This window comes from Hippocampus zosterae, chromosome 10 (assembly GCF_025434085.1).
Source record: "Hippocampus zosterae strain Florida chromosome 10, ASM2543408v3, whole genome shotgun sequence".
Classification (NCBI taxonomy): Eukaryota; Metazoa; Chordata; class Actinopteri; order Syngnathiformes; family Syngnathidae; genus Hippocampus; species Hippocampus zosterae.
The window spans coordinates 10,214,586-10,242,480 of NC_067460.1; the positions used below are offsets into that span (position 1 = coordinate 10,214,586).

A 27,895-nucleotide genomic window follows, 5' to 3' on the forward strand; every position below is an offset into this window, starting at 1 on the left:
AGGAATGTTATGCTGGTTCGGGTTGTGCAGTGGGGCGGACTCACTGTTTAACACACTAATAATACACTCACAGAAACACACTAATAATAGACACACACGCGCGCACACGCACACACACTGTATTGCAGCTGCTCAAGCATTGCGAGAGGAAGCTTCACCCTTTCTCCAAATCCTGCTCCTTCTAATTTTAGATCTTGGCTTTGAAAATAAACTTATACAACATCTCCCACCGGGAACAGCGCTCTGCAAGTGCATACACTACATACATTAGCTAAAAAATGAAAACCCCTGCTGAAATCAGTGCCAGGCGAGTGAGTAGAAACACATTCGGTCTTCACACATAGACGCTGTACCATGCCCCAAACGTTGTTATCGCTTTTCTCCCTCCCTACTTTATCAGCAACGCAGGCCCCGCCTCCAGCTGACCTAATATGGGGGCATCTTCCTGCCCGCTGGCCAATCAGCAAGCTGGCCCGGTCCCTTCTGGAGATGCTGTGGTCCTGTGTCGGGTCGAGGTTTTCAGTGAGGGGAGCCACGGGTGGGCTGGTGACGAGGGATGAACGTTTTTGACAGAGAGCGGGACAATTTTAAGAAATACCACCAACAAGAGTGAGAGACTGAAAGGTCTTAGGGCGGGAAGAAGACTGAAGCTCTGAAGGGAGACCCTGTCAAGGCTGATAGGAAGGTAGGATGGACCTTCAGCTTCCATTAAAGCTTCAATGAGTCGCTCTGGAGAAAAAAAGTCAAGTTTTTGTCCTGGAGTTGTCATGGGAAGTTTTGCGGAAAGTTTCCGTGCCCGCGCAGTGCGGAATGACTGCACATGGCGGAACAATAGCATGCTGTTTCAACAAACACTTGAGTAGTGTGTGTCACCATGACGTTTAGAGTGTTTTGTGACAAGAGGAGTTCATGGAAATTCGTGCTAACTACTTCATTCGGTATTGAGACGAGTCACATTGGATAGGTTTCCCAGATTGTTGAGATAAAACAGCTTTTGTTGAGGTCCAAAAAAAAAAAATAATAATAATAATCGGAAAGTCAAGTGACGCAGAGCTGTCAGAGGTGCTGGCATGGCATTGACTTTGTTTAGCCTCGTTCTTTGCGTTACACACAAGTGACAGCTGCAGCTGGATAGTCATTGGATCCGTTTGCCCCCTCCTACACAGAAATGGAGCCCTCCCCCACATTAACCCGCCCCAGCCTGGTATGTCATCATGGCGAGGGCACAACGATGACAACAGCCAAGGTAGTTGGATCTGTGCAGGTTTACGGAAAACTTCCAGCATATTTTCAAAGGAAGTTAAAATAGGGAATGTTGGAAATATTCAAAATTGGAAATTTTACAAGAGAATTTACTGAAAATTGAGGGTGATTAAATTATGAACATACACATTTTCTTTTTCTTTTTTTTTACAAGCAGACATTCATGCTCAACAGTTAACCCCTCTTGTCTACATGAAAGGGCATTACAGTGCCTTCAGTGTGGTTTTTTTTTTCTTGATTTCCTGATTTATTCCCATCAATTCCCATGGAAAGTTTGCAACTTTGAAACCCAAACCATTACACTTGATTGTTTTGGAATCTTACCTTTCTGTCCTGCAAGAGTTACATAACCTAACCTTGGAGTGACTTAATTAGCACTGTGTGGTATATAGAGGTGCATTATTGCCCTCCTGGGGCAGATAAAGCTTGGGTTTTGGAGGAGTTTTATTTTTTTGTTTTTGTGGGATACCCCCCCCCCCTCTTTCTTTGAGATCTGCAAAGAGTATCTGAATTTAAAATGCAAAGGTGCAAACAAAGGTTTGATTCCAGGTCCCGGCCTTCCTGTGTGGCGTTTGCATGTTCTCCCCGTGCTTGCGTGGGTTTTCTCCAGGTACTCCGGTTTCCTCCCAGATTCCAAACTCATGCATGGCAGGTTGATGGAACACTCTAAATTGTCCATGAGTGTTCGGTGGTACCCCGCCTAACTGCCCGAAGGCAGATGGGAGAGGCTCCAGCACACCCGCGGCCCTCGTGAGGATAAACCGATTAGAAAATGGATGGACGGTATTTCACTCCCTCAGTCAGCATGCATTCTTCTGTAAACTGTGACTTTGGTTTGGACCATGCTAATTTAAATTCAAGTGAATGAGAGGAGCAGCTTCCACTGGCTGGCAAGCAAGTCAGCTCTGTTCGCGCCTACAACGGCGCAAACGCCTGTTTCCAAATTCATTCATCTGCAAAAATGCCAAAAGAACGAAAACTCCACCCATGCACACAGTTAGATCTCCCTTTGCGCTAGACCTGCACTGGGTATGAAAATAGGGCCCTATGTGTCAATAATTTCCCTGTGATTTGCCGAGACTCAGCATGGTTACATGCTAATCATTACTGTCACAAACCAATCCTCAGCAGGACTCGTTCATGTAAACCCTTCGGTCAGACTGCATAGTAGCTGAAGAGACTTCACTTGGTTTAGACACTTAGGGTGTCTTTGAAATCCTGGTGGGCTTTGATCCACGAGTCCTCGGACTACCTGGTCTATCCTTTGAAGTCATAATCAGAGGTGGGAAAAGTACTCGCATTCTGTAGCTACATAGAAGTACAGATACAGGTACACATGTACAAAAAGACTGGGAAAAGTAACAAGTCTATTTTGACAATTTAGATGTAGAAATACAGACGAATGTCTTCAAATGTTGAGTGAGGCATCAAGTACAGATACCTCAAAAAACTACTTAACACTAAATTAAAACTACTAGGTATTTCAACAAAGTATGTGTATATTGTTACTGCCCACACGTTTGGTATTTTATTCCTGTCTTCTTGGCGCATCAGATGTGGTGTCATGCTGCTTCTTAGCATGTGAGACATCTGAAGCCTACTTTAGTCCAGCTGGTGTGACGGAGGCCAAGAATTGGACTCTCCTGAAGAGAAGTTCAGGCTCAAAGACATCACATGAACGCTTCAGCATAAACAAGGACTACAAGTGACATGAGAGATCATGATGGTGGTTTCCTGGCGGCCGTCTTTGGGCGGTGGCCGTGGTTTCTAGTAGGTGGGGTTCATTTTCAAGCAGGAAGTTTGGTCAAGAGTGGATCAGGGGGCTTGGGAGGGAGCACCCCTGTGAGGAAACGATGTCTGACATCTGATCGAGGGTGAACTTCCCTGCACACGCCAAGTAAAGGAAGAGCCACGTAAATAGCATTATGCACCGTGTGACTCGAAGCATGTTTTCAAGGGGGCACGTTGACGTATGAGCTTTTTCAGTTCGACGTTGTTGCTTGGTCAACTTTTATAATTTTTTTTTTTTGGTTTGGTGTCGCAAAAGACAATATTACGAGTGAGCCATCGCTTGACAAAAGTAAATGAATAAATAAACAAATAAAATTAAATGGGGGCCTTTTGGCTGTTTACTGAAAGGGACAAACAACCAAAACCCGCAAATATGAAATAAAAACACATGCAAGGAGCATGGACCACATGCTCACATGGAATTGATTTAATATCAGAGTAAATTAAATGGAGGTTAGTCAGGGAACAAATTGAACTCAAAAGTGAATGTAACGCTGTTAACTACAAAAATAGGTGGGCATCTTTGTCAGAAATATCACTTTCCTGTTTACATGAAGCCCCTTCCTGCCCAGAGATGGGCTGATCTGATTTTTGGGCCACCGAAAAGCACACTTGATCCTGATGATGAAGGTTTCATCCGCACTTGTTATCGTATCTCATGACTCGAACAGGAAGTCGGAGGACGTGCATCGTGTTAGCGTTGGAAGGTAACAAAGTACAAATACTGAGTGAAATGAAGATTTCTCCGGAATCTGTACTTCCCAGATTTTTCTGACGGCCTTTTTTATTGCCTTCATTTGCCCTTTCTATTGATTTGACACAAAAGACTTATTATTTTTTTTTCTACATCTGCTCAAATCGATTGAGATCTTGGGATCTCATAAGGCGAAAAATATTTTGACATCCTTAGAAATGAGAGTTGCTTGATGATGTCCCCACCAAAAATGATTCTTGGTAATTGTGTTGCATTTTAAAACAAACTGAATTTGTTGTTGCTGTTTTTATCATCAGCTAATTGAGTGTGCGTAAAGCTATGGGAATGTGTTGAGATGGCATAAAAGCCTGAGTTAGCACGAGCTTGCTTCTGTTTATGCCTTAGTAGGCGCAATCTGTAAGAAGGAAACGGCACAAATTTGTTGTTGTCGTGCCAAGTAAATACATCTCTGTACACCTTTACTTTTATTTAAGTACATGAGAGATTCATTAGTTTTACTAAGTGTATATGTTTATGCGTGTGTGTGTGTGTCGTCGGCCAGCGTTCCCTTAAACTTCTCCATTTGGCTCAAAATGCTGCTGCTTGCCTCTAAACTTGAGTTTGTAAAACGGACCACACGATTCCGATTCTGGCCTACCTCCACTGGCTGCCTGTACATTTTTGCCGTGTTGTTACTCTGGGCGTTTTTTTTTTTAAATCACAGATTGGCGACCATAGCTCATGACAGCTTTCAGCGAAATGTACTGTAATTCTGAAAAAATATCCTGCAACCCAGTCCCAGTGATGTCTTTTTCAAAACCTGCTGTGAGGAAAAAGGTTGGCAATGAGGACAGCCAACTTCAAGAAAAACAGGAGATTGATTTTATTTTATTTGGGGGGGGGGGGAGCACAGCAGCATATCAACATGTCTTCAATGCATAGAGAAAATTGCAGTGCTCCCCAAAAAAAGAAAATCGTAAGTCATGACTCAACGAGACATGACTTACGATTAAGAAATTGCAAAGTACCAGGGAGATGAGAGACACGCCCGGGTCACCACTTATGTTCACGTCCTGAACAACCGTTTCCATTCAGTCAAACTATCTCCAGCAGCATCCACATCAGTTGAGTTTGAGACGAGCCCCGCCTTACCTCCCTGATGGTCTCCATTCCTACGCTCCTAGCCAGTGCATCAGGTCAGCTGACCAGCTGTTCCTGAAACTTCTATGTTGGTGGTGCCATGCTGTGGAGTGACCTCCTTCTGCAAATTAGAGAAAGCTCCCATCATTGTCCATTTCCTAAAACACATCTTAAAACCCACAAATCAACCCAGCATGAGAATCTTATCTGTTTTCAAGTTTTTCTTGTTCTTAACACGTTTTATTTAAATTGTTTTATATGTTTTATTCATTCATTCATCTTCCGAACTGCTTGATCCTCACTAGGGTTGCGGGGGGTGCTGGAGCCTATCCCAGCTGTCTCCGGGCAGTAGGCGGGGGACACCTTGAATCGGTTGCCAGCCAATCACAGGGCACACAGAGACGAACAACCATCCACGCTCACACTCACACCTAGGGACAATTTAGAGTGTTCAATCAGCCTGCCACGCATGTTTTTGGAATGTGGGAGGAAACCGGAGCACCCGGAGAAAACCCACGCAGGCCCGGGGAGAACATGCAAACTCCACACAGGGAGGCCGGAGCTGGAATCGAACCCGGTACCTCTGCACTGTGAAGCCGACGCGCTAACCACTGGACTACCGGGCCGCCCATTATATGTTTTATTTGATGCATATTTATGCGCAGCCCTTTCTTCCGCCTGTAGTTGTTTTTACAGCGGTTTATAAATGGAGTTGAGTTGAGTTGAGTTGAGTTGAGTTGAGTTGAGTTGAGTTGAGTTGAGAGTGTGTAGAACCTGACATCCCAGACTCTGAACAGTTTAGGAATGGCTTGGCTTGCAAGTCACTGTGGACCTTCAGCTATTTCATGTGATCACTTTAAGGACTTCGCTTTTGCTATGTGTGTGCGTGCATCCGTGTGTGTGTGTGTGTGTGTGTGTGTGTGTGTGTGTGTGTGTGTGTGTGTGTGTGTTTGGGGGGGCATTTGTGCGCATGGGGTGTGTAGGTGGGTGTCTGGTGTCCAGCGGGTCACAAGATGACATAACTCACAGTCTGTGGCGCTTACTTTAACATTAAGCGACCTTTGCTGCAATAAACGGTCAACCCCGAATAAGTCGCCACGTGCGTCATCCACTTATGACAGATAAACATTTCACACGCCGTCAAGAGGAAAATGCATTGTAAGTTCACAGATAAAATTGCACAAACCACTGCCAAGTCCATTTGATCACCGTTACGAATCATAACAGCAGCACCAAGCGAGGCACATCAACAGTCTCTGAGATGAATTTAAGGGGAGAGTCTTGCTGTAAGCGAGGTCTCTCAATACAGTTAAAAATGAGAGTATCTCTTTAACAACAATTAGCGCTCCAGGACAGCCTGATGTGTGTTCGCTCCACCATTCTGTGTATGTGTCCATGTTTATTTGGACAATAACTTTTTTTGTTTTTTTAACGCCTCTTTCACGTGGCAACTGTCGCAATATACCACAAATGTGATTTAAAATTTTTCCATGGTGTGTTTTGTTGTCCCCCTTCCAGACTCTGACAGAGAAGGCGACGACGGCCATGTTCACAGCGCCAGCAGAGATCACGCCGTAAGCAAAACACAGACATCGCAAATGACTTTGTCCGCCCTCACGTCAATTACAGTTGATTGCGCAGGTCAATTTTTAAATTCTCAATGTTGGTTGTTTTTTTTTTTTTTTTTTTGGCGGCCTTTGTATTTCAGAGTAAGTCACTGCTGATGCACATTGCTTGCATTAACAACATGGCTGCAAACAGAGAGGAGCTAGTTAACAACAGCAGAGTCAGAGCTCAGAATGCGGTTTATTTGCTCTACTATTTAAAGTGGAAGTAAAGTCCAAATTTTTCTTTGCAATAATGTGTTCTATGTTCCCCCACTAGTCTGAACACAGTGATTAATATTGTGTTGGTGGAATAAGCAGATTCATCCACCCGTTTTCATCCACCTCAGGGCGCATTCTACTGGCCTCTGCTTTCAACTGGAATTGACTTTCAAGTGCCCTTTGGGCTCGTGTTACGAATGTCATGTGACCACATCTGGAAAACGGGTGAGCTGTGATGTTTGCAAAGGGAGTTTGAGGGCACTTTGACGTCAATTCCCGTCGACAGCGGAAGGAGGTAGAATGTCAAAGTGGCTGTGCCCTTCAATGGATGAATACCGATGGATTCATCTGCTTTATTGTCATTCCGTCAACGCAATAGTATTGAGAATACTGTGTTTAGACTCACACGGGCCCATAGGACAGACTACTACAAAGAAAATTTTAGGCGTGACTCCCACTTTATATAAATTGTTTCAACCCATTGAGCGACTTCATTTTCATAAAGGCAACTAGTCCCTTGAATTCGAACTAGGAAGCAGACAAAAATTATTTTCAAACTGTTTCGCGCATGACAGAAAAGGGACATAGTGGAAGTTAGCAAGTACCTCCCAGCCCGAGTGACCGAAATGAGAGTCAAACTAAAATGACGACTACTGAGTATAACTACTAAAATGGCCATTGCAGTCGTTCAACTACGGAGACTCCATGAGGAAACGCCATCCACTGAAGGTCAAAACAAACATTGGACTTTAACAAAGACAGTAATGCTCCCTTTGGATTGACCCACATATATGAGACCCATCACAATGTTGTTCCTCTACACAGGTGAAAGATAAGAAGCGTTCTCCCCCTTCAAGCAGACCCCCCGCTGGCCCACAACGCAACCCTCACCACAGCGCATCTGCAGAGGAACGCGAGAGTCCCGAAAGAGTGGTGAGACACAAATATAGACAAACTGTAACCCCCTTTTATCAACGTTCCATACATACTCTACATACTCATACGCTATGTATGGTCAAATACACTATACAGACGAAAATGTTGGGACAGCGTGGAGTTGCTTGCACCTTTCAACAGCTTCTATGCTTTCTATCATTGATCAATTAAAACCCAGAGAATTTTGTTGGCTGCCATTGATGAGCCCAGCCAGTAGAACATCTTTGGCTCGCTCACTCCACTGTTGTGGAACACAATGGTTGGGCCACAAAAACAGCTTTCAGTTGTGCAGAGTCAGCAGAGATGTCAGCGGTCTTTGCACCAGAGCATCAACAACAAACAATGTGGCTTATCTTTCCTGAATTACGGGAGAACCAGAAATGGAACTTACCGCGTCTGGCTGCTTGGCACGGTTTAGACAAGGCAATTAATTCAAATATTACTTATACGCATACATACAAAAGGAATGACAACAACTTGAACGTAAATGCCATGAAGCTGAAGACATAATTCCTGAAAAAAAGTTGTATATTTCCCTCCTAAGTCAGATATTTTCAGGGAAAAAAAATCGCAACCCAAATTCAAATATTTCTGAAAATGTTCATATATTTCATAAAACAAGTTTGATTGAAAAGGACCAGTGGTACAATCCAGAGGTTGTATATTTCCCAGAAAGTTGTCTATTTTTGATCAAAATAAAAACTTTATATTCCCTACCCCACAAAAACATTTATGTTGTGTACAGGAGCAGAAGGAGAAGCTCCATGCGGAGTTGAAAAAGGTGCTGAGTCAGAAGAGAAGTCACCTTCGAGCATCCACCTGCCAACTGGCCCAATCGGCGATGGACCCGGAACCTTCTAACGAGCAGACAGTAAAGCCCCCTTAGCCATCAAACTAACAATCTGAACCGAACTGGAAATTTTCAAGTCATCTCCTAAAAATACAAATCGTGCAGTCGACTACGAATTTTAAAATGCTACCGTCGGCTACAGACATACAAGAATTCACCTGGACTTCACAACTGCCAGGCAGACATGCTCGCCACTCGTCCACGGCGTTGCCCTTACTGATAAATTGATAACAGTGTTGCTCCTGAAGGTCCACTGGTTGATTTTCACACTTCGATCTTAATGCTAGCTTCTTGCCATCTTGATTTGTTTTGAATTATTTCCTTATGTTATATTGATTCAAATTGTCCACCATTCCGTCTCACGTACTTTTTTTTTTTTTGCTTGACTTCACAACAGTGACAGTCAAGATTGAAAGACTTTGTATTTGTATTTGAGGACCAGACCACGGTGGAAGCCGCGGAGCCTCCGGTGGAGATCGTGGTGGAGACTGAGGCGGAGGCTGGAGCTAGTGGCTATAGCGTGACCGGCGGTGGAGAGCGAGGCATCTTCATCAAAGACGTCCTCAAGGACTCACCAGCTGCCAAACATCTCAGCCTGCAGCAAGGTCCCTGCATGCTTGCAAACTCCCCCGCTGCAGTCAACACTCACTATTTGCATTGGTTAGGGATCAAGACCTGCCCGAATAGTCGATAGTCCCTCAAAAGTGTTTTGCCAACATTCATAGTTTTAACCCTTAAAAAGTCTCCAATCCATACACGTTGTCATTACAAAGTCATTTTTAAACATTACTTTTAAAAATAATGTCTTACAGATGATTTGACTTGTAGAAACAAATGCACAGGAAATGCAAGGATGCTGTGCATGTCGTCACTTCGAAACCAGTAAAAGTACCACGACTAATAATAGGCCATATTTACTCACTTCCTATATTAGTTATTTGATTGTGTTATTAGTAGTCTTGTAGTTCACCTAAAAAGTTGTGTTAATGAATACAAAAAGGTTGTATATTTGGAAAACAGGTATGCTTCCCAAAATAGTCAAACCGTACAATGCCGACTGTATTTCCAGAAAAAGAGATGTTTCCGAAAAAAGTTACATTCACCATAAAAATTTGATATTTATGAAACAGTTGTATATTTCCTCAAATATGTTCTATGTTTTGGAGAAAGGTTGTTTATTTCTGAGAAAAAGGCATTTATTTGAAAAACAAAAAAGTTTCGTTCTTAAAAAAAAAAAAAAAAAAGACATTGGCATTCTTCAAACTTCTATACGACAACAGTCCCCAACAACAGACTGTTTGATCCACACTAGGTGATCAGCTGCTGAGCGCCAAGGTCTATTTTGACAATGTGCGTTATGAAGATGCTCTGAAGATCCTCCAGTGCGCTGAGCCCTACAAAGTCAGCTTCCTGGTCAAGAGGACGGTCCAGGGGGAGGAGGTCTGCGTGCGGCCCCGCCTGCCCAGTGTGGACATCAAAGGTCCCAAAGCCAAGATGACCAAAATGGTAATCAAAAATTGTATTCATCCTCTCTTGACTCCGAGTCTGGCTTGTTAAATGTCACCTTATCATTGGCCAATCACAGTCAGACCATGCACAAAGACAGGATTTCCACTTTGAATGGAGGAACTGTATATATGTTTATTTAGCCCATATTTGAACTCTAAACGTCTGGTCACCCTACCTTGGCTGAGAAGTTGACAATTTAGCATTTAGCTTAGCATATTTCCAGTGTACTGAACAGTGGCGAGCAGACAGTTAGCATGAGGGGATTCTTGCTCGTTAAATATTTTAGGATTACCGGTACCGGTATGTCGCATTTCAATTTTCCTTTGGGAAGTGAGACATCGACATTTGCAGTTTCCATCTTTCCTCTGAATTTTGGACCTTTTAGTTTAACACCACTCTCTGGAAGATTGACTTTAGGTAAAGAAACATCAAGTTTTGGCATTTTAAATTGCCCTGTTTTGGATGCTACCGATAAAGTGGTGCTCCATTTAAATTGATGTTAAATGCCAACTAATCATGTTCACAACAAGAATACAGGCAGTTTTTGTCATTATTATGTTTGTTTTTTTCCTCCCAAATTTTATTAAACTGAAAACAGACACAAAAAAAAACAAATAAAGGGTTGGTCACTCTTAGTGTACAGTGGTAAAGCGCAGTTATCGCTTAGTTTAGCGTCTGTAAGATCAGGATGAATTGTTCAGAGAGCTTTTCTTAAATTTTGTGGCTCCCCAAGGCATATCTTGGTGGTGTTAACAGAACGTGCTAACTAACAGACAGCCGCCCGATGCAGGCTGGAAATGAAGTTCACTGTAAGCGAGAGTGACGGCTTCATATTCTGAATGAAACATGTTCCCTTATAAAATTCATTGTAACCCTGTCATTGATGTTTGATTGTTACATAAAGGCATCTGAAATAGGGGAGGGTGGCTGACCTTCTTGTATGTTTCAGAGCGTGAAGGCGATCAAGCCATTCAAGGCCAAGAAGAAGAGAGGCGGTCGCTTTGGTCTGAAGAGGCTCAAGGAGAAACGGCGCGAGGAGCTGGTGATCGAGGGAACGCCACCCCGGCTGGAGATGAGCGATGTGGACGTTGAATTTTGCCTCCCCAGGTTCAAACCCAGGCGGAGCGACCAAGTGAAGGCAGAAGGAGGTGCTGCAGCAAAGCCAAAGAGGAAAATCAGGTTGTATTACATATCGTAGGGATCATTTTAAATTTTTTTTAATGTAAAAAATATATATATATATATATATATATTATGTCTTCAGCGTCAATTAGCATTCTAGAAGACTCTGAGTAACTATTGTTTTAAACTCCATGAAACACATTGAAATATACTGCAAACACTGATTAATGCTTTTGCAGAAATAGACTCCCTCTGCAACTTTTTGAAAAAATACGGTGTAAGAAACTGAGTACAGTGAGGTTCGGAAAAGTTTTAGACATGTTCGAAGTATTTTTTCTTTACCATTTTCTGTGGTAGTTTTCATCCTAACAAAATGTCTTCTCAGGTTTCCTCGGATGAAGATAAAAAGTCATGGGGGAAAAGAGGACAGCGGAGGACTGAAAGCAAAGGTGAAGGTCTCCCCGGCTGAGATTCCAGGAGTCAAAGCGAAAGCCAAAGGAAAAGGTCACAAGTTTGAAATTAGCTTTCCCAAGAGTAAGGATACCAAGTCTGGATCCGTGGAACTGAAGAAGCCGGATGTCAACATTCCGTCGCCGTCTGTAGAGTTCAGTTTGCCTGCTGGGAAAGTTGTAGATGTGGAAATGGGGGGAGAATCATTAAATTCTCCAGATGTGGATTTTGCCCTCCCCTCATTCAAAGCTGACACAACTTTGCTTGCTCAGAAGGGAAAGGTGGGAATTAAAGGTCCAAAAGTTGAAGTAAGAGGCGATGACGCCAAAGTTATGAAGGGAAAAGTTGATGTTGAAACAGGCAAAGGTGATGGAAAACTGCAAATGCCAAACTTGAAACTCCCCAAAATGAGACTGGTGGGTGATTTGGATGAGACCGATGACAAAATGAAGGTCAAAGCAGGAGGAGAAATCAGTGTTCCAACTGTGGAAATAAAGGGGGGAAGTAGTACTGTTCTCCCTGAAGCACATGTCAACAAAGGAGGGATTTTAGAAAATGTTCCATCTGTGCCTTCGGTCGACATCTCTTTTCCCAAAGTCAAAGGAACATCAAATATGGATATAAAGACAACAATAAGGAAGCCTGGAATGGACTTCTCTGTGTCAGATGTGGACTTCAATGTTGAGAGAATTCCAGATGAGGTGGAGGGCTCTTTTAAAGGACCTGAAATTTCCATGCCAAAACTTGATTTCTCTTTGCCAAAGATAGGAGTGTCTGACAAGGATGTGGCTAGTGCAGGAAGTGAAGGGAAATTCTGTCCTCCTTCAGCTGAGGTTGGAGTAGACATGAGCCATTATATTGGTGGAGATGGGAAGTTCACCCTACCTAATTTTAATGTATCTCAATCACAAAAAGGTAATCTGACAGGACCGGGTGTTGAAGGAGAATTCAAGTTGCCTAGTGTGGACCTGACGCTTCCCAAAGGCAAAGATGTGGACCCCGAGATGCCAGATGTTAACATTTCTTTACCAAAGATCAGTCTTCCAGAGGGTGGTATCAAGCTAAAAGGCACGGACTTCAAGGAGGGGAAAATGGATTTTCCAGACATTGATGTTTCACTTCCCAAAGGAAAACTTGAAGGTGGACTAGAGCTTGAAGGCCCTGATATCAAGGGAGGAAAATTCAAAATGCCAACATTTGATGTTTCTTTACCTAAAGTCAATCTTCCAGAGAGTGGTGTTAAACTAAAAGGTCCACAATTCAGAGGAAAGATGGAAACTGCAAATGTCGATGTCTCACTTCCCAAAGGAAAATTGAAAGGCGACATTGAACTTGAAGGTGCTGATGTTAAAGGAGGAAAATTCAAAATGCCAACATTTGATGTTTCTTTCCCAAAAGTTAATCTTCCAGAGGGTAGTATCGAACTGAAAGGTCCAGACCTCAAGGGAGGCAGGATGGAAATGCCAGACATTGATGTCTCACTTCCCAAAGGAAATCTTGATGGTGGCATTGAGCTTGAAGGCCCTGATATCAAAGAAGGAAAGTTCAAAATGCCAACGCTGGATGTTTCGTTACCAAATGTCACTCTTCCAGAAGGTGGTGTCAAACTAAAAGGTCCAGAACTCAAGGGAGGGAAGATAGAAATGCCTGACATTGATGTCTCACTTCCAAAAGCTGAAGGAGATTTGGACATTGAATGCCCTGATGTCAAAGGAGGAAAGTTTAAAATGCCAACATTTGACGTTTCTTTGCCAAAAGTCAATCTTCCACAGGGTGGTGCCAAACTGAAAGGTCCAGAACTCAAGGGAGGGAGGATGGAAATGCCAGATACTGATGTCTCACTTCCCAAAGGAAAATTTGAAGGTGGAGTTGAGGTTCAAGGCCCTGATGTCAAAGGAGGAAAGTTCAAAATGCCAATGTTGGATGTGTCTTTACCCAAAGTCAATCTTCCGGAGGGTGAGGTGAAACTAAAAGGTCTAGAGCTCAAGGGAGGAAAGATGGAAGGCCCTGGTGTTGATGTCTCACTTCCCAAAGTTGAGGCAGATTTTGATATTGAAGCCCCAAAAGTCAAAGGAGGAAAGTTCAAAATGCCAACGCTGGATGTTTCTTTACCAAAGGTCACTCTTTCAGAGGGTGGTGCCAAACTGAAAGGCCCAGAACTCAAGGGAGGGAGGATGGAAGTGCCAGACATTGATGTCTTACTTCCAAAAGCTGAGGGAGATTTGGACATTGAATGCCCTGACGTCAAAGGAGGAAAGTTCAAAATGCCAACGTTTGACGTTTCTTTACCAAAAGTCAATCTTCCAGAGGGTGGTGTCAAACTAAAAGGTCCAGAGCTCAAGGGAGGAAAGATGGAAGTACCAGGTGTTGATGTCTCACTTCCCAAAGTTGAGGCAGATTTTGATATCGAAGCCCCAAAAGTCAAAGGAGGAAAGTTCAAAATGCCAACGTTGGATGTTTCCTTACCCAAAGTCAATCTTGCAGGGGGTGGTGTGAAACTAAAAGGTCCAGAACTCAAGGGAGGGAAAATGGAAATTCCAGACCTCAATGTCTCACTCCCCAGAGGAAAGGTTGAAGGTGGCGTTGAAGTTCAAGGCCCTGATGTCAAAGGAGGAAAGTTCAAAATGCCAACGTTGGATGTGTCTTTACCAAAAGTCAATCTTCCGGAGGGTGATGTGAAACTCAAAGGTCCAGAGCTCAAGGGAGGAATGTTGGAAGGCCCTGGTGTTGATGTCTCACTTCCAAAAGTTGAGGCAGATTTTGATATTGAAGCACCAAAAGTCAAAGGAGGAAAGTTCAAAATGCCAACGCTGGATGTTTTTTTACCAAAAGTCAAACTTCCACAGGGTGGTGTCAAACTAAAAGGTCCAGAGCTCAAGGGAGGGAAGATGGAAATGCCAGACATTGATGTCTCACTTCCCAAAGGAAAATTTGAAGGTGGCGTTGAGGTTCAAGGCCCTGATGTCAAAGGAGGAAAGTTCAAAATGCCAATGTTGGATGTCTCTTTACCAAAAGTAAATCCTCCAGAGGGAGGTGTCAAACTGAAAAGTCCAGAACTCAAGGGAGGGAAGATAGAAATGCCAGATATTGATGTCTCACTTCCAAAAGCTGAAGGAGATTTGGACATTGAATGCCCTGATGTCAAAGGAGGAAAGTTCAAAATGCCAACATTGGATGTTTCTTTACCGAAAGTCAATCTTCCAGAGGGTGGCGTCAAGCTAAAAGGTCCAGAGCTCAAGGGAAGGAGGATGGAAATGCCAGACATTGATGTCTCACTTCCCAAAGGAAAATTTGAAGGTGGCGTTGAGGTTCAAGGCCCTGATGTCAAAGGAGGAAAGTTCAAAATGCCAACGTTGGATGTTTCTTTACCGAAAGTCAATCTTCCAGAAGGTGGTGTGAAACTAAAAGGTCCAGAACTCAAGGGAGGGAAGATAGAAGGACCAAGTGTTGATGTCTCACTTCCCAAAGTTGAGGCCGATTTTGATATTGAAGCCCCAAAAGTCAAAGGAGGAAAGTTCAAAATGCCAACGCTGGATGTTTCTTTACCAAAAGTAAATCTTCCAGAGGGTGGTGTGAAACTAAAAGGTCCAGAACTCCAGGGAGTGAAGATAGAAATGCCAGACATTGATGTCTCACTTCCCAGAGGAATGGTTGAAGGTGGTGTTGAGGTTCAAGGCCCTGATGTCAAAGGAGGAAAGTTCAAAATTACAACGTTTGACATTTCTTTACCAAAAGTCAATCTTCCAGAGGGTGGTGCCACACTGAAAGGTCCAGAACTCAAGGGGGGAAAGATGGAAGTACCAAATGTTGATGTCTCACTTCCCAACGTTGAGGCAGATTTTGATATTGAAGCCCCAAAAGTCAAAGGAGGAAAGTTCAAAATGCCAACGCTGGATGTTTCGTTACCAAATGTCACTCTTCCAGAAGGCGGTGTCAAACTACAAGGTCCAGAACTCAAGGGAGGGAAGATAGAAATGCCAGACATAGATGTCTCACTTCCCAAAGGAAAATTTGAAGGTGGCGTTGACGTTCAAGGCCCTGATGTCAAAGGTGGAAAGTTCAAAATGCCAACATTGGACGTTTCTTTCCCAAAAGTCGATCTTCCACAGGGTGGTGCCAAACTGAAAGGTCCAGAACTCAAGGGAGGGAGGATGGAATTGCCAGACATTGATGTCTCACTTCCCAAAGGAAAATTTGAAGGTGGCGTTGAGGTTCAAGGCCCTGATGTCAAAGGAGGAAAGTTCAAAATGCCAATGTTGGATGTTTCTTTACCAAAGGTCAATCTTCCAGAGGGAGGTGTCAAACTGAAAAGTCCAGAACTCAAGGGAGGGAAGATAGAAATGCCAGATATTGATGTCTCACTTCTAAAAGCTGAAGGAGATTTGGACATTGAATGCCCTGATGTCAAAGGAGGAAAGTTCAAAATGCCAACATTGGATGTTTCTTTACCGAAAGTCAATCTTCCAGAGGGTGGCGTCAAGCTAAAAGGTCCAGAGCTCAAGGGAAGGAGGATGGAAATGCCAGACATTGATGTCTCACTTCCCAAAGGAAAATTTGAAGGTGGCGTTGAGGTTCAAGGCCCTGATGTCAAAGGAGGAAAGTTCAAAATGCCAACGTTGGATGTTTCTTTACCGAAAGTCAATCTTCCAGAAGGTGGTGTGAAACTAAAAGGTCCAGAACTCAAGGGAGGGAAGATAGAAGGACCAAGTGTTGATGTCTCACTTCCCAAAGTTGAGGCCGATTTTGATATTGAAGCCCCAAAAGTCAAAGGAGGAAAGTTCAAAATGCCAACGCTGGATGTTTCTTTACCAAAAGTAAATCTTCCAGAGGGTGGTGTGAAACTAAAAGGTCCAGAACTCCAGGGAGTGAAGATAGAAATGCCAGACATTGATGTCTCACTTCCCAGAGGAATGGTTGAAGGTGGTGTTGAGGTTCAAGGCCCTGATGTCAAAGGAGGAAAGTTCAAAATGACAACGTTTGACATTTCTTTACCAAAAGTCAATCTTCCAGAGGGTGGTGCCACACTGAAAGGTCCAGAACTCAAGGGGGGAAAGATGGAAGTACCAAATGTTGATGTCTCACTTCCCAACGTTGAGGCAGATTTTGATATTGAAGCCCCAAAAGTCAAAGGAGGAAAGTTCAAAATGCCAACGCTGGATGTTTCGTTACCAAATGTCACTCTTCCAGAAGGCGGTGTCAAACTACAAGGTCCAGAACTCAAGGGAGGGAAGATAGAAATGCCAGACATAGATGTCTCACTTCCCAAAGGAAAATTTGAAGGTGGCGTTGACGTTCAAGGCCCTGATGTCAAAGGTGGAAAGTTCAAAATGCCAACATTGGACGTTTCTTTCCCAAAAGTCGATCTTCCACAGGGTGGTGCCAAACTGAAAGGTCCAGAACTCAAGGGAGGGAGGATGGAATTGCCAGACATTGATGTCTCACTTCCCAAAGGAAAATTTGAAGGTGGCGTTGAGGTTCAAGGCCCTGATGTCAAAGGAGGAAAGTTCAAAATGCCAATGTTGGATGTTTCTTTACCAAAGGTCAATCTTCCAGAGGGAGGTGTCAAACTGAAAAGTCCAGAACTCAAGGGAGGGAAGATAGAAATGCCAGATATTGATGTCTCACTTCTAAAAGCTGAAGGAGATTTGGACATTGAATGCCCTGATGTCAAAGGGGGAAAGTTCAAAATGCCAACATTGGATGTTTCTTTACCAAAAGTCAATCTTCCAGAGGGTGGTGTCAAGCTAAAAGGTCCAGAGCTCAAGGGAGGGAGGATGGAAATGCCAGACATTGACGTCTCACTTCCCAAAGGAAAATTTGAAGGTGGCGTTGAGGTTCAAGGCCCTGATGTCAAAGGAGGAAAGTTCAAAATGCCAACGCTGGATGTTTCTTTACCAAAAGTCAATCTTCCGGAGGGTGGTGTCAAACTAAAAGGTCCAGAGCTCAAGGGGGGAAAGATGGAAGGACCAGATGTTGATGTCTCACTTCCCAAAGTTGAGGCAGATTTTGATATTGAAGCCCCAAAAGTCAAAGGAGGAAAGTTCAAAATGCCAACGCTGGATGTTTCTTTACCAAATGTCACTCTTCCAGAAGGTGGTGTCAAACTAAAAGGTCCAGAACTCCAGGGAGGGAAGATAGAAATGCCTGACATTGATGTCTCACTTCCAAAAGCTGAAGGAGATTTGGACATTGAATGCCCTGATGTCAAAGGAGGAAAGTTCAAAATGCCAACATTGGATGTTTCTTTACCAAAAGTCAATCTTCCAGAGGGTGGTGTCAAGCTAAAAGGTCCAGAGCTCAAGGGAGGGAGGATGGAAATGCCAGACATTGACGTCTCACTTCCCAAAGGAAAATTTGAAGGTGGCGTTGAGGTTCAAGGCCCTGATGTCAAAGGAGGAAAGTTCAAAATGCCAACGCTGGATGTTTCTTTACCAAAAGTCAATCTTCCGGAGGGTGGTGTCAAACTAAAAGGTCCAGAGCTCAAGGGGGGAAAGATGGAAGGACCAGATGTTGATGTCTCACTTCCCAAAGTTGAGGCAGATTTTGATATTGAAGCCCCAAAAGTCAAAGGAGGAAAGTTCAAAATGCCAACGCTGGATGTTTCTTTACCAAATGTCACTCTTCCAGAAGGTGGTGTCAAACTAAAAGGTCCAGAACTCAAGGGAGGGAAGATAGAAATGCCTGACATTGATGTCTCACTTCCAAAAGCTGAAGGAGATTTGGACATTGAATGCCCTGATGTCAAAGGAGGAAAGTTCAAAATGCCTTCATTGGACATTTCTTTCCCAAAAGTCAATCTTCCACAGGGTGGTGGCAAACTGAAAGGTCCAGAACTCAAGGGAGGGAGGATGGAAATGCCAGACATTGATGTTTCACTTCCCAAAGGAAAATTTGAAGGTGGCGTTGAGGTTCAAGGCCCTGATGTCAAAGGAGGAAAGTTCAAAATGCCAATGTTGGATGTTTCTTTACCAAAAGTAAATCTTCCAGAGGGAGGTGTCAAACTGAAAAGTCCAGAACTCAAGGGAGGGAAGATAGAAATGCCAGATATTGATGTCTCACTTCCAAAAGCTGAAGGAGATTTGGACATTGAAGGCCCTGGTGTCAAAGGAGGAAAGTTGAAAATGCCAACGTTGGATGTTTCTTTACCGAAAGTCAATCTTCCAGAGGGTGGTGTCAAGCTAAAAGGTCCAGAGCTCAAGGGAGGGAGGATGGAAATGCCAGACATTGATGTCTCACTTCCCAAAGGAAAATTTGAAGGTGGCGTTGAGGTTCAAGGCCCTGATGTTAAAGGAGGAAAGTTCAAAATGCCAACGCTGGATGTTTCTTTACCAAATGTCAATCTTCCGGAGGGTGGTGTCAAACTAAAAGGTCCAGAGCTCAAGGGGGGAAAGATGGAAGGACCAGATGTTGATGTCTCACTTCCCAAAGTTGAGGCAGATTTTGATATTGAAGCCCCAAAAGTCAAAGGAGGAAAGTTCAAAATGCCAACGCTGGATGTTTCTTTACCAAATGTCACTCTTCCAGAAGGTGGTGTCAAACTAAAAGGTCCAGAACTCAAGGGAGGGAAGATAGAAATGCCTGACATTGATGTCTCACTTCCAAAAGCTGAAGGAGATTTGGACATTGAATGCCCTGATGTCAAAGGAGGAAAGTTCAAAATGCCTTCATTGGACGTTTCTTTCCCAAAAGTCAATCTTCCACAGGGTGGTGGCAAACTGAAAGGTCCAGAACTCAAGGGAGTGAGGATGGAAATGCCAGACATTGATGTCTCACTTCCCAAAGGAAAATTTGAAGGTGGCGTTGAGGTTCAAGGCCCTGATGTCAAAGGACGAAAGTTAAATATGCCAACACTGAATGTTTCTTTACCAAAAGTAAATCTTCCAGAGGGAGGTGTCAAACTGAAAAGTCCAGAACTCAAGGGAGGGAAGATAGAAATGCCAGATATTGATGTCTCACTTCCAAAATCTGAAGGAGATTTGGACATTGAAGGCCCTGGTGTCAAAGGAGGAAAGTTGAAAATGCCAACGTTGGATGTTTCTTTACCGAAAGTCAATCTTCCAGAGGGTGGTGTCAAGCTAAAAGGTCCAGAGCTCAAGGGAGGGAGGATGGAAATGCCAGACATTGATGTCTCACTTCCCAAAGGAAAATTTGAAGGTGGCGTTGAGGTTCAAGGCCCTGATGTTAAAGGAGGAAAGTTCAAAATGCCAACGCTGGATGTTTCTTTACCAAAAGTCAATCTTCCGCAGGGTGGTGTCAAACTAAAAGGTCCAGAGCTCAAGGGGGGAAAGATGGAAGGACCAGATGTTGATGTCTCACTTCCCGAAGTTGAGGCAGATTTTGATATTGAAGCCCCAAAAGTCAAAGGAGGAAAGTTCAAAATGCCAACGCTGGATGTTTCTTTACCAAATGTCACTCTTCCAGAAGGTGGTGTCAAACTAAAAGGTCCAGAACTCAAGAGAGGGAAGATAGAAATGCCAGACATTGATGTCTCACTTCCAAAAGCTGAAGGAGATTTGGACATTGAATGCCCTGATGTCAAAGGAGGAAAGTTCAAAATGCCTTCATTGGATGTTTCTTTCCCAAAAGTCAATCTTCCACAGGGTGGTGCCAAACTGAAAGGTCCAGAACTCAAGGGAGGGAGGATGGAAATGCCAGACATTGATGTCTCACTTCCCAAAGGAAAATTTGAAGGTGGCGTTGAGGTTCAAGGCCCTGATGTCAAAGGAGGAAAGTTCAAAATGCCAACGCTGGATGTTTCTTTACCAAAAGTAAATCTTCCAGAGGGAGGTATCAAACTGAAAAGTCCAGAACTCAAGGGAGGGAAGATAGAAATGCCAGATATTGATGTCTCACTTCCAAAAGCTGAAGGAGATTTGGACATTGAAGGCCCTGGTGTCAAAGGAGGAAAGTTCAAAATGCCAACGTTGGATGTTTCTTTACCGAAAGTCAATCTTCCAGAGGGTGGTGTCAAGCTAAAAGGTCCAGAGCTCAAGGGTGGGAGGATGGAAATGCCAGACATTGATGTCTCACTTCCCAAAGGAAAATTTGAAGGTGGCGTTGAGGTTCAAGGCCCTGATGTCAAAGGAGGAAAGTTCAAAATGCCAACATTGGATGTTTCTTTACCAAAAGTCAATCTTCCAGAGGGTGGTGTCAAACTGAAAAGTCCAGAACTCAAGGGAGGGAAGATAGAAATGTCAGACATTGATGTCTCACTTCCAAAAGCTGAAGGAGATTTGGACATCGAAGGCCCTGATGTCAAAGGAGGAAAGTTCAAAATGCCAACGTTGGATGTTTCTTTACCAAAGGTCAATCTTCCAGAGGGTGGTGTCAAGCTAAAAGGTCCAGAGCTCAAGGGAGGAAAGATGGAAGGACCAGATGTCTCACTTCCCAAAGTTGAGGTAGATTTTGATGTTGAAGCCCCGAAAGTCAAAGGAGGAAAGTTCAAAATGCCAACATTGGATGTTTCGTTACCTAAAGTCAATCTTCCAGAGGGCGGTGTGAAATTAAAAGGTCCAGAACTCAAGGGAGGACAGATTGAAATTCCTGACATTGATGGCACACTTCCCAAAGTTGAGAGAGATTTTAACATAGAATGCCCTGAAGTCAAAGGAGGAAAAATTAAAATACCGACATTGGATGTTTCTTTACCAAAAGTCAACCTTCCAAAGGGTGGTGTTCAAATAAAGGGTTCGGGTCTTGACGGACGAAAGATTGAGATGCCAGACTTAGACATTTCATGCCCTAAGGGAAAAGCAGAAGGAGAAATAGGGATTGGTAAAGGAGGAAAGTTCCATATGCCCTCTTTGGATATTTCTCTTCCGAAAATAAAAACAAAAGGTCCAGGGATCAATATTGAAGGCCCGGATGGTAAAGGTGGAAAGTTCAAAACGCCATCGTTTGATGTTTCTTTACCAAAAGTCAGTCTCCCAGAGGTAGATGTTAAACTCAAAAGTCCAGAATTCAAAGGAGAAAAGATGGACACAACACCTGATGTTGATGTCTCACTTCCCAAAGTTGAGACAGATTTTGATATTGAGGGACCTCATGTCAAAGGAGGAAAATTCAAAATGCCAACATTGGATGTTTCTTTACCAAAAGCCAGTCTTGCAAAAGGTGAAGTCAAATTAAAAGGTCCAGAACTCAAGGGACGGAAAATGGAAATTCCAAACATCGATGTCTCACTTTCCAAAGGAAAAGTTGAGGGGCATGTTGACATTGAAGGCCAAGATCTCAAAGGAGGGAAGTTGAAAGTGCCAACATTGGATGTTTCTTTACCAGAAGTAAAAGGTCCAAACCTTGAAGGAAGTAAGCTTGATATTCCAGACATTGATGTGTGTCTTCCCAAAGGAAAAGCAAGGGGAGAAATTGGAATTGAAGGACATGTTGACAAAGGAGGAAAGTTCCATATGCCCTCTGTGGATATTTATCTTCCTAAAATGAAAACAAAAGGTCCTGACATAGACATTCAAAGTCCTGACATTAAAGTTGGAGAAGTCACCATGCCAGCGGTTGATGTTTCCCTTCCGAAAATTAAATCCCCAGAAGTAGATGTCAGTTTGGAAGGTCCTGATGTAAAAGGCGGGAAAGTTGCCATCCCAGCAATGACTGGACTGACAGGAGAAGGTGCAGGTTCAGGCTCTTTTAAACATGGGACAGTCAAACTTCCAACGGTTGACATTTCAGCTCCGAAGGTGGATATTGACTTTGGCCTCCCTAAACCAAAAGGTGACGATGTGAAAGTGGCGCTTCTGAAACCAGAGGGAAGCAGGCCTTCTTCTGGGGGAAGTTTTGATTCGCCCAATGTTTCTTTCAAAGTCCCTAGTTTTACACTTCCCAGGTTTGGTGGCAAGTCCAAGAGTGGCCAATTGGAGGTGTCGGGACAAAGCTCAGAGGTCAACATTTCTCTCGGGGAGCCATCCGTGGAGTCGGGTTTGGAGAATAAAGTGACAAGCAAAAAAGTGAAACTCAAAAAGCCCTTCATTGGAATACCCAAAATGGATGCAGATGCGTCTGTGTCTTGTCCTGAATTAGATGTCAATGTTAAAAAGGGGGACATTGACATTCCTCAACCAGATACTAGTGTTGATGTAGAAAGGAAAGGTCGTTTCAATGCACCCGATGTCACGATCAAACTCCCAAAGTTCTCCATGCCAGGATTTGCTTCAAAAGATGGAGATTTGGGAAAGCCAAGCGGTGACCTTGAAGCTAAGGCCAAGGCCAAGATACCCTCAGTTGAGCTATCACTTTCCGCCACTAAATCACCAGAAAAGGAGGTTCTTCTTCCCAATGCAGAGGTGGATGTATTGGAGTGTGACATCCGAACCTATGAGGGAGGAATTCCCAAAAAGCCTGCTATTGATGTGAATGTGCCCAAAGTAGACCTGGCTGTGCCACTTCCCAAAATAAAACTTGAGTCTAGTTATGAGAGAGAAGGAACAAAATTCAAAATTCCTCATGTGGACTTATCCTTGCCAAAAGGAAAAGTTGACAGCATGCCAAAAGGCAAACCTTTAAATATTGAAACACCAGAAGTTGAACTCAAAATGCAGTCAGTAGACGTGTCCTTTCCCAAAGCACCAGATGCTGACTTCCATGGACATGGACAAGGTGACTTTAAGACACCACATGCAACCACTGACCTCCCAGATGCGACAATCCAAAGGATAGACATATCCATCCGCAAAGACAAAAGTGATGTGCATGCAAAGGGAGAGCAAACGGGTCTGAAACTGAAGATGCCAAGCCTGGATATCGCATGTCCAAAAGGAGACCTGGAGCTGGATATGCGACTTCGGAAAGGAGACACCAAGGGGTTAGAATGTCATGGAGAAACCAACAGCAAAGTCAAAGGGCCCAAAGTCAAGGGAACAAAATTCAATATCGGAATGCCCAAAAAGAAAACTGGTGTTAGTGTAAAATCTGAGCATGAAATTGAAAATATTGAACCTGGTCTGACATCCACAATTCAGAACGGACACAAAGAGGGAAATATGAACATCCAAATGCCATGCGTTACGTTACCAAGTGTAAGTGTGAAAAGCAAAGAAGACTCAGAAGAAAGTGGCCTCCCGTCATCATGTACTGCAATCCCCAGGATTCCGGACATAGACTTTGATATCGGTACAGCACAAGATGAAGAAGACGACAAATTAGGCAAGAAGATAAAAATCCCCAAATTTGGTGTCCCACTCCCGTCCCTGTCCTCCCGGGAAGGAAGAATGGAGATCCGAGGACCGGAGACCAAATATGAAGGCCCCAAAGTGAAGAAAGCAGTTTTTGTTTTAGTAAATCCATCCCAAAGAGATGAGGTGACTTTAAATACAGGTGACGCCAAGGTGAAGATTCCCAAATTTCAAACAAACACCATAGAAACATCTGTTAGCACACCTGGAATGTCAGTGTGCACCAGCCAACTAAGGTCAACTGACGACACACTCAAGCCAGAAGCTCCAAGTTCAAAGTTCCACTTTGAAACAGATGCACGACTTCACAGGGGCTTCAAAGATGAAGGAGTGGCAGCTAGTGGAAAAGTCAAACTTCCAAAGGTGGAATTCACTTCTCCTTATGGAAAGAAAGCTGCAGGTGACGCCAGCTTGGAAATCGCAACCAGACTGGGCAAACCTTCATCATCAGGGGAAGCTCCTAAAGGGCTCCAGATAAAACCAGGCAATGTTTCATTTGAAGGTTTTGTTGATGAGTCCTCAAAGGACGTCGTCACACAACACTCCAGAACACAAATGCTGCATCAGGACAGCTCGGCATCTCCAGCTTCTTTTACCATGGAATTCAGCTCATCAAAAGTCCAAACCTGGAGCAAAGGAGACATCAAAGGAGACCCCCAGGGGATAGAGGCCCCCCCCTGGTTCAAGGTCCCAAAGTTCACCCTGAAACCTCACTCCACAGGTAGGCCTGGTCTCTCACCTTGAAAGCAGTTACTGTCCTGTTTGAAAATGTTATTTATTTATTTACTTTTGACAAATAGTGCTTCTCTGTAGAACAAGTCTCGCATTCAAAGCTACTCTTCTTTAAAAGAAGACGAACATGCAACTGCTGCCAGACGTTCGGAAGTCGAAGGCTACTGCAGTCATGACAAGTGACATTCATCCAGCAGAATTCTACATTATGGTTACTATCTGATGTGGGATTCTGGTTCAGGCAAACCATTTAAACATTAACTCATTCACTCCCAAAGATGTTTTTAAACGTCTTTTCAGACTTGGTTCAGAATTGGCTGGTATTGAATGAGTTAAAAAGGAAACGAACTACGAAGCCAACATTTCATCAACCTTCATTCATCCTGGTGTGCTGATGAGGTGCGGACTGGCATCCGCTCACATTAATTTAAGAACACAGCTGTTTACTTTCCCAGACACCAGTGAATAGCATGTGTTCACTGTAGTGGAATTTGTGATTTTGTTTCCCTTTTATTAACTGTCATGTCTTCCTTTGTCTCTCTGCTACAAAGACTAACCTTCCCTTCTGTCTTACACGCTTCTCCAGCTGTTTTCCCTCCTCACTTTCTGTCATTTTGGCCTGACCTCCTGGCAGGGTTCCTCCAGATCACGCCGGAGGGGTCTCCCCAGGCACAGCGGCGAGGGGAGCTGGGAGGTGAAGCCAACATGTTGGGCTCCTTCTGCCAGCACTCCTCTGGCATCACCACACGCGAAGTGTCCACCCCAGGGGGGGGAGGCTCAGTTACTGTGGTCACCAAGACCACCAGGACGAAGCGGCACTCCACGCCTGCCGAGACCTCAGCGGGTGTTTCGGTGGCAACCACTCATCCACCGTCAGACCTCTGAGGAGCCAGACACGCCTGCAAAATGAAAGCCGTTGTTTTGGTAAATGCAGATGCAACCCAACTTACGAACGAGTTACGTTCACGTAGGCTGTATCTTAAACTGTTTGTAAATCGTTATTTTGCCATTTTTCTATTCTCACTAAGTTTTACATTGTGCCTGTTCTTTCTTGAGCCGTTCGTTGGAAACCTAGTCAAGACAGTGTCAGTAGTCAACGGTTTGTTCTTGTACAACACGCGATAGGTGGGAAAATAAAACTTTTCGAATCAGTTTTACCCCTTTTGAAGGCTTTAAACACATTCACACTTATTAAAACGCACTTAAATTAAAATACTTTTTTAAAATTCCTTAGCATTGTTCTCACTTTTGTTGCCAAGAAATGAGAGATCGTGTAGGATCACTTTGAGGAAATGAAGACAAGACTCTTGCTTGCAGTTTTCCAAATAAAGGGCAAAGTGTAGTTGCTTTAAGCTATTTATGTTTCTTTCCTAGTTGAAGTTTAAAACTGACACGAAAAATAAAAAGAATTAAATAATGCATGTTTATTCAACAAAATGTTCAGCCCAATTATATACAGTATAATTGTATCGAAAGTCCACTGGCCTAATGCTAAAATATAATGTGAAACGCCAAACGTGATCACGAAAATTAGCGATGCTACTGTAATAATCAACATTTTAAAAATTTTAACTTTAACTCACACGGAGCAGCAACACAATCAAGCATGGCTTACAGCATATGCAGAAAGTATCTTGACACATAGTTCTGTTCGGACTTGGATGTGTTCTGGAAAAAAAAACATTAAAAAAATTTCATACCATTAAAAATCTTAGGGTTAAGTTTAAAAAAAGGGTTGTTTTTAGACTAACGGAATTTTTCATAATTTTCTCATGAAAGCAAATGTAATGTTCGTAATTAGGGGAGTGTCTCTATTCATGTGATGAACACTCAATCAAGCACCATTCATTCGTAACAGAGTAAGATATATTTAGTTTTTCCATTTTTCGTTGTGCTATTTTTTTAGAAACTGCATCTCCAAGTGTGTTAGTGTAGTTTGAGTTATTTTCAACATTAAACACGCAATGTCAAAGGAGATTTATTGTGAAGCGATTTCATTGTAGTTGTAGTTACATTTGACAGTACTGCCAGAGGATGATGTAAATACAAGTATGTCCCTTGTGGACGTAGGTCATTCATTACTATTTTTACAATATCCTACAGAGTAGCAACAGGAATGTTTTTGTCACATTTGGTTTGTGTGTCTTTGGGGTTTATTTGAGATTGTTACACATTTTTGTATTTTTAGCTTGTTAGTCATGTCGTAAACATTTTTTTTTTGGTCATTTGTGTGGATCATACCTGTAAACTTCCAACTGGTGGTCAATCAGGCAGACCGAAATGCTGCTGTTTTAGTTCATATTTTTATTTTTCATGCATCTCAAGTGAGGAATATGTGGCTCAATTTAAATTATTCTTCTAATATCTAAACTATTTGGACACAGTTATCAACTCCTTTGCGTGGGATAAGCAGTATAGATAAGAAATTAATGGCTGGTCATCTATGTCGTGAATATAAACCTCACCATCATATTAACTAAGAATAGTGTGTCTGATAGAGTAAAAATTACTGTTTTTAAGACATTACAATCTGTAAAAATAGAAAAATGCAGCACGACAACCCGTCATCACATTTCGAATGCGATATTTGAGAATGTATAAATTTACGTTTTTGACTTTGATTGCTGTGCCTGTTTTGCAAGTGAAAGTTACGTTTTATTTGACATTTTTCAAATGCTGGATAAAGATTGTATGTCTGTGCACACCGAGATGTTTGTGGAGAAACTTTGACTTTTCTGGTTTGAATGAGTATATGTATTTGTTCAGTGCTACAGTATACAGTTGTCACACCTGCATTGGAGAGATTGTTGGTGAAGATATTACATAAATAAATTAATATATTCACACAGACATCGTGTATATTTCAATAACAGCGTGACAAGTTGCAACACAAATCGTTTGTGATTCAACACAAAAATGAAATAAACATTCGACTAGCGACAAGTTGCTACGGTTCTTCTGGCTCTTGTTACTGAGCAAAATGCAGAGGGCCCACTAAATCAAATCTGCCCAGTAAGAAACATCTTGACTGGATCAAATTGTCCACCATTTATTTGCATAGGTGACGTCATTCATATCCAGAAGTTGATCTTCAAGATTATCCATCCATCCATCCATCCATTTTCCGAACCGCTTAATCCTCACCAGGGTCGCGGGGGTGCTGGAGCCTATCCCAGCCGTCTTCGGGCAGTAGGCGGGGGACACCCTGAATCAGTTGCCAGCCAATCGCAGGGCACACAGAGACGAACAACCATCCACGCTCACATTCACACCTAGGGACAATTTAGAGCGTCCAATCAGCCTGCCATGCTGATTGTGGGAGGAAACCGGAGCACCCGGAGAAAACCCATGCAGGCCCGGGGAGAACATGCAAACTCCACACAGGGAGGTCGGAGCTGGA

The 27,895-nt window shown here is 43.2% G+C and overlaps 1 protein-coding gene and 2 long non-coding RNA genes across 52 annotated transcripts in view; 1 reads left to right on the top strand and 2 right to left on the bottom strand.

Annotated features, from left to right (window-relative positions):
• LOC127608751 (uncharacterized) overlaps positions 1 to 27,895 on the bottom strand; it is a 210,188-nt gene that overhangs the window by 170,960 nt on the left and 11,333 nt on the right. The window lies entirely within an intron of this gene.
• On the top strand, positions 496 to 27,345 carry prx (periaxin). Of its 50 annotated transcripts, none has more exons than XM_052077962.1 (18): positions 496 to 685; positions 6,407 to 6,462; positions 7,540 to 7,647; positions 8,396 to 8,521; positions 8,937 to 9,105; positions 9,813 to 10,006; positions 10,959 to 11,188; positions 11,517 to 12,832; positions 14,087 to 14,251; positions 14,972 to 15,025; positions 15,203 to 15,238; positions 16,142 to 16,252; positions 16,430 to 16,612; positions 16,790 to 16,972; positions 17,333 to 17,692; positions 17,870 to 18,052; positions 21,713 to 24,484; positions 25,130 to 27,345. In XM_052077962.1, exons 4-18 carry the CDS (start codon positions 8,492 to 8,494, stop codon positions 25,378 to 25,380), a joined length of 6,237 nt encoding a protein of 2,078 aa, XP_051933922.1. In that variant the 5' UTR covers positions 496 to 685; positions 6,407 to 6,462; positions 7,540 to 7,647; positions 8,396 to 8,491; the 3' UTR covers positions 25,381 to 27,345. The 50 variants fall into 50 exon arrangements, with proteins under 50 accessions (XP_051933922.1, XP_051933924.1, XP_051933923.1 ...); XM_052077964.1 differs by having other exon boundaries at positions 14,087 to 14,169; positions 14,890 to 15,025; XM_052077963.1 differs by lacking the exons at positions 14,972 to 15,025; positions 15,203 to 15,238 and adding an exon at positions 14,447 to 14,518 and having other exon boundaries at positions 14,087 to 14,269.
• Positions 4,840 to 25,173, bottom strand: LOC127608747 (uncharacterized). The gene is made up of 3 exons (XR_007964316.1): positions 25,053 to 25,173; positions 10,942 to 11,160; positions 4,840 to 5,009 (listed from the first exon to the last, which is right to left on the bottom strand). It is a non-coding gene; the product is annotated as an uncharacterized LOC127608747 (long non-coding RNA).

Coding starts and splice junctions, on each gene's coding strand:
- prx (XM_052077963.1), top strand. CDS start 8,492: ATGGACCCGGAACCTTCTAACGAGCAGACA. Junction 12,833..14,086: donor GAGTGGTGTTAAACTAAAAG/GTCCACAATTCA, acceptor TGAAACTAAAAG/GTCCAGAACTCAAGGGAGGG. Junction 16,613..16,789: donor GGGTGGTGCCACACTGAAAG/GTCCAGAACTCA, acceptor TCAAACTACAAG/GTCCAGAACTCAAGGGAGGG.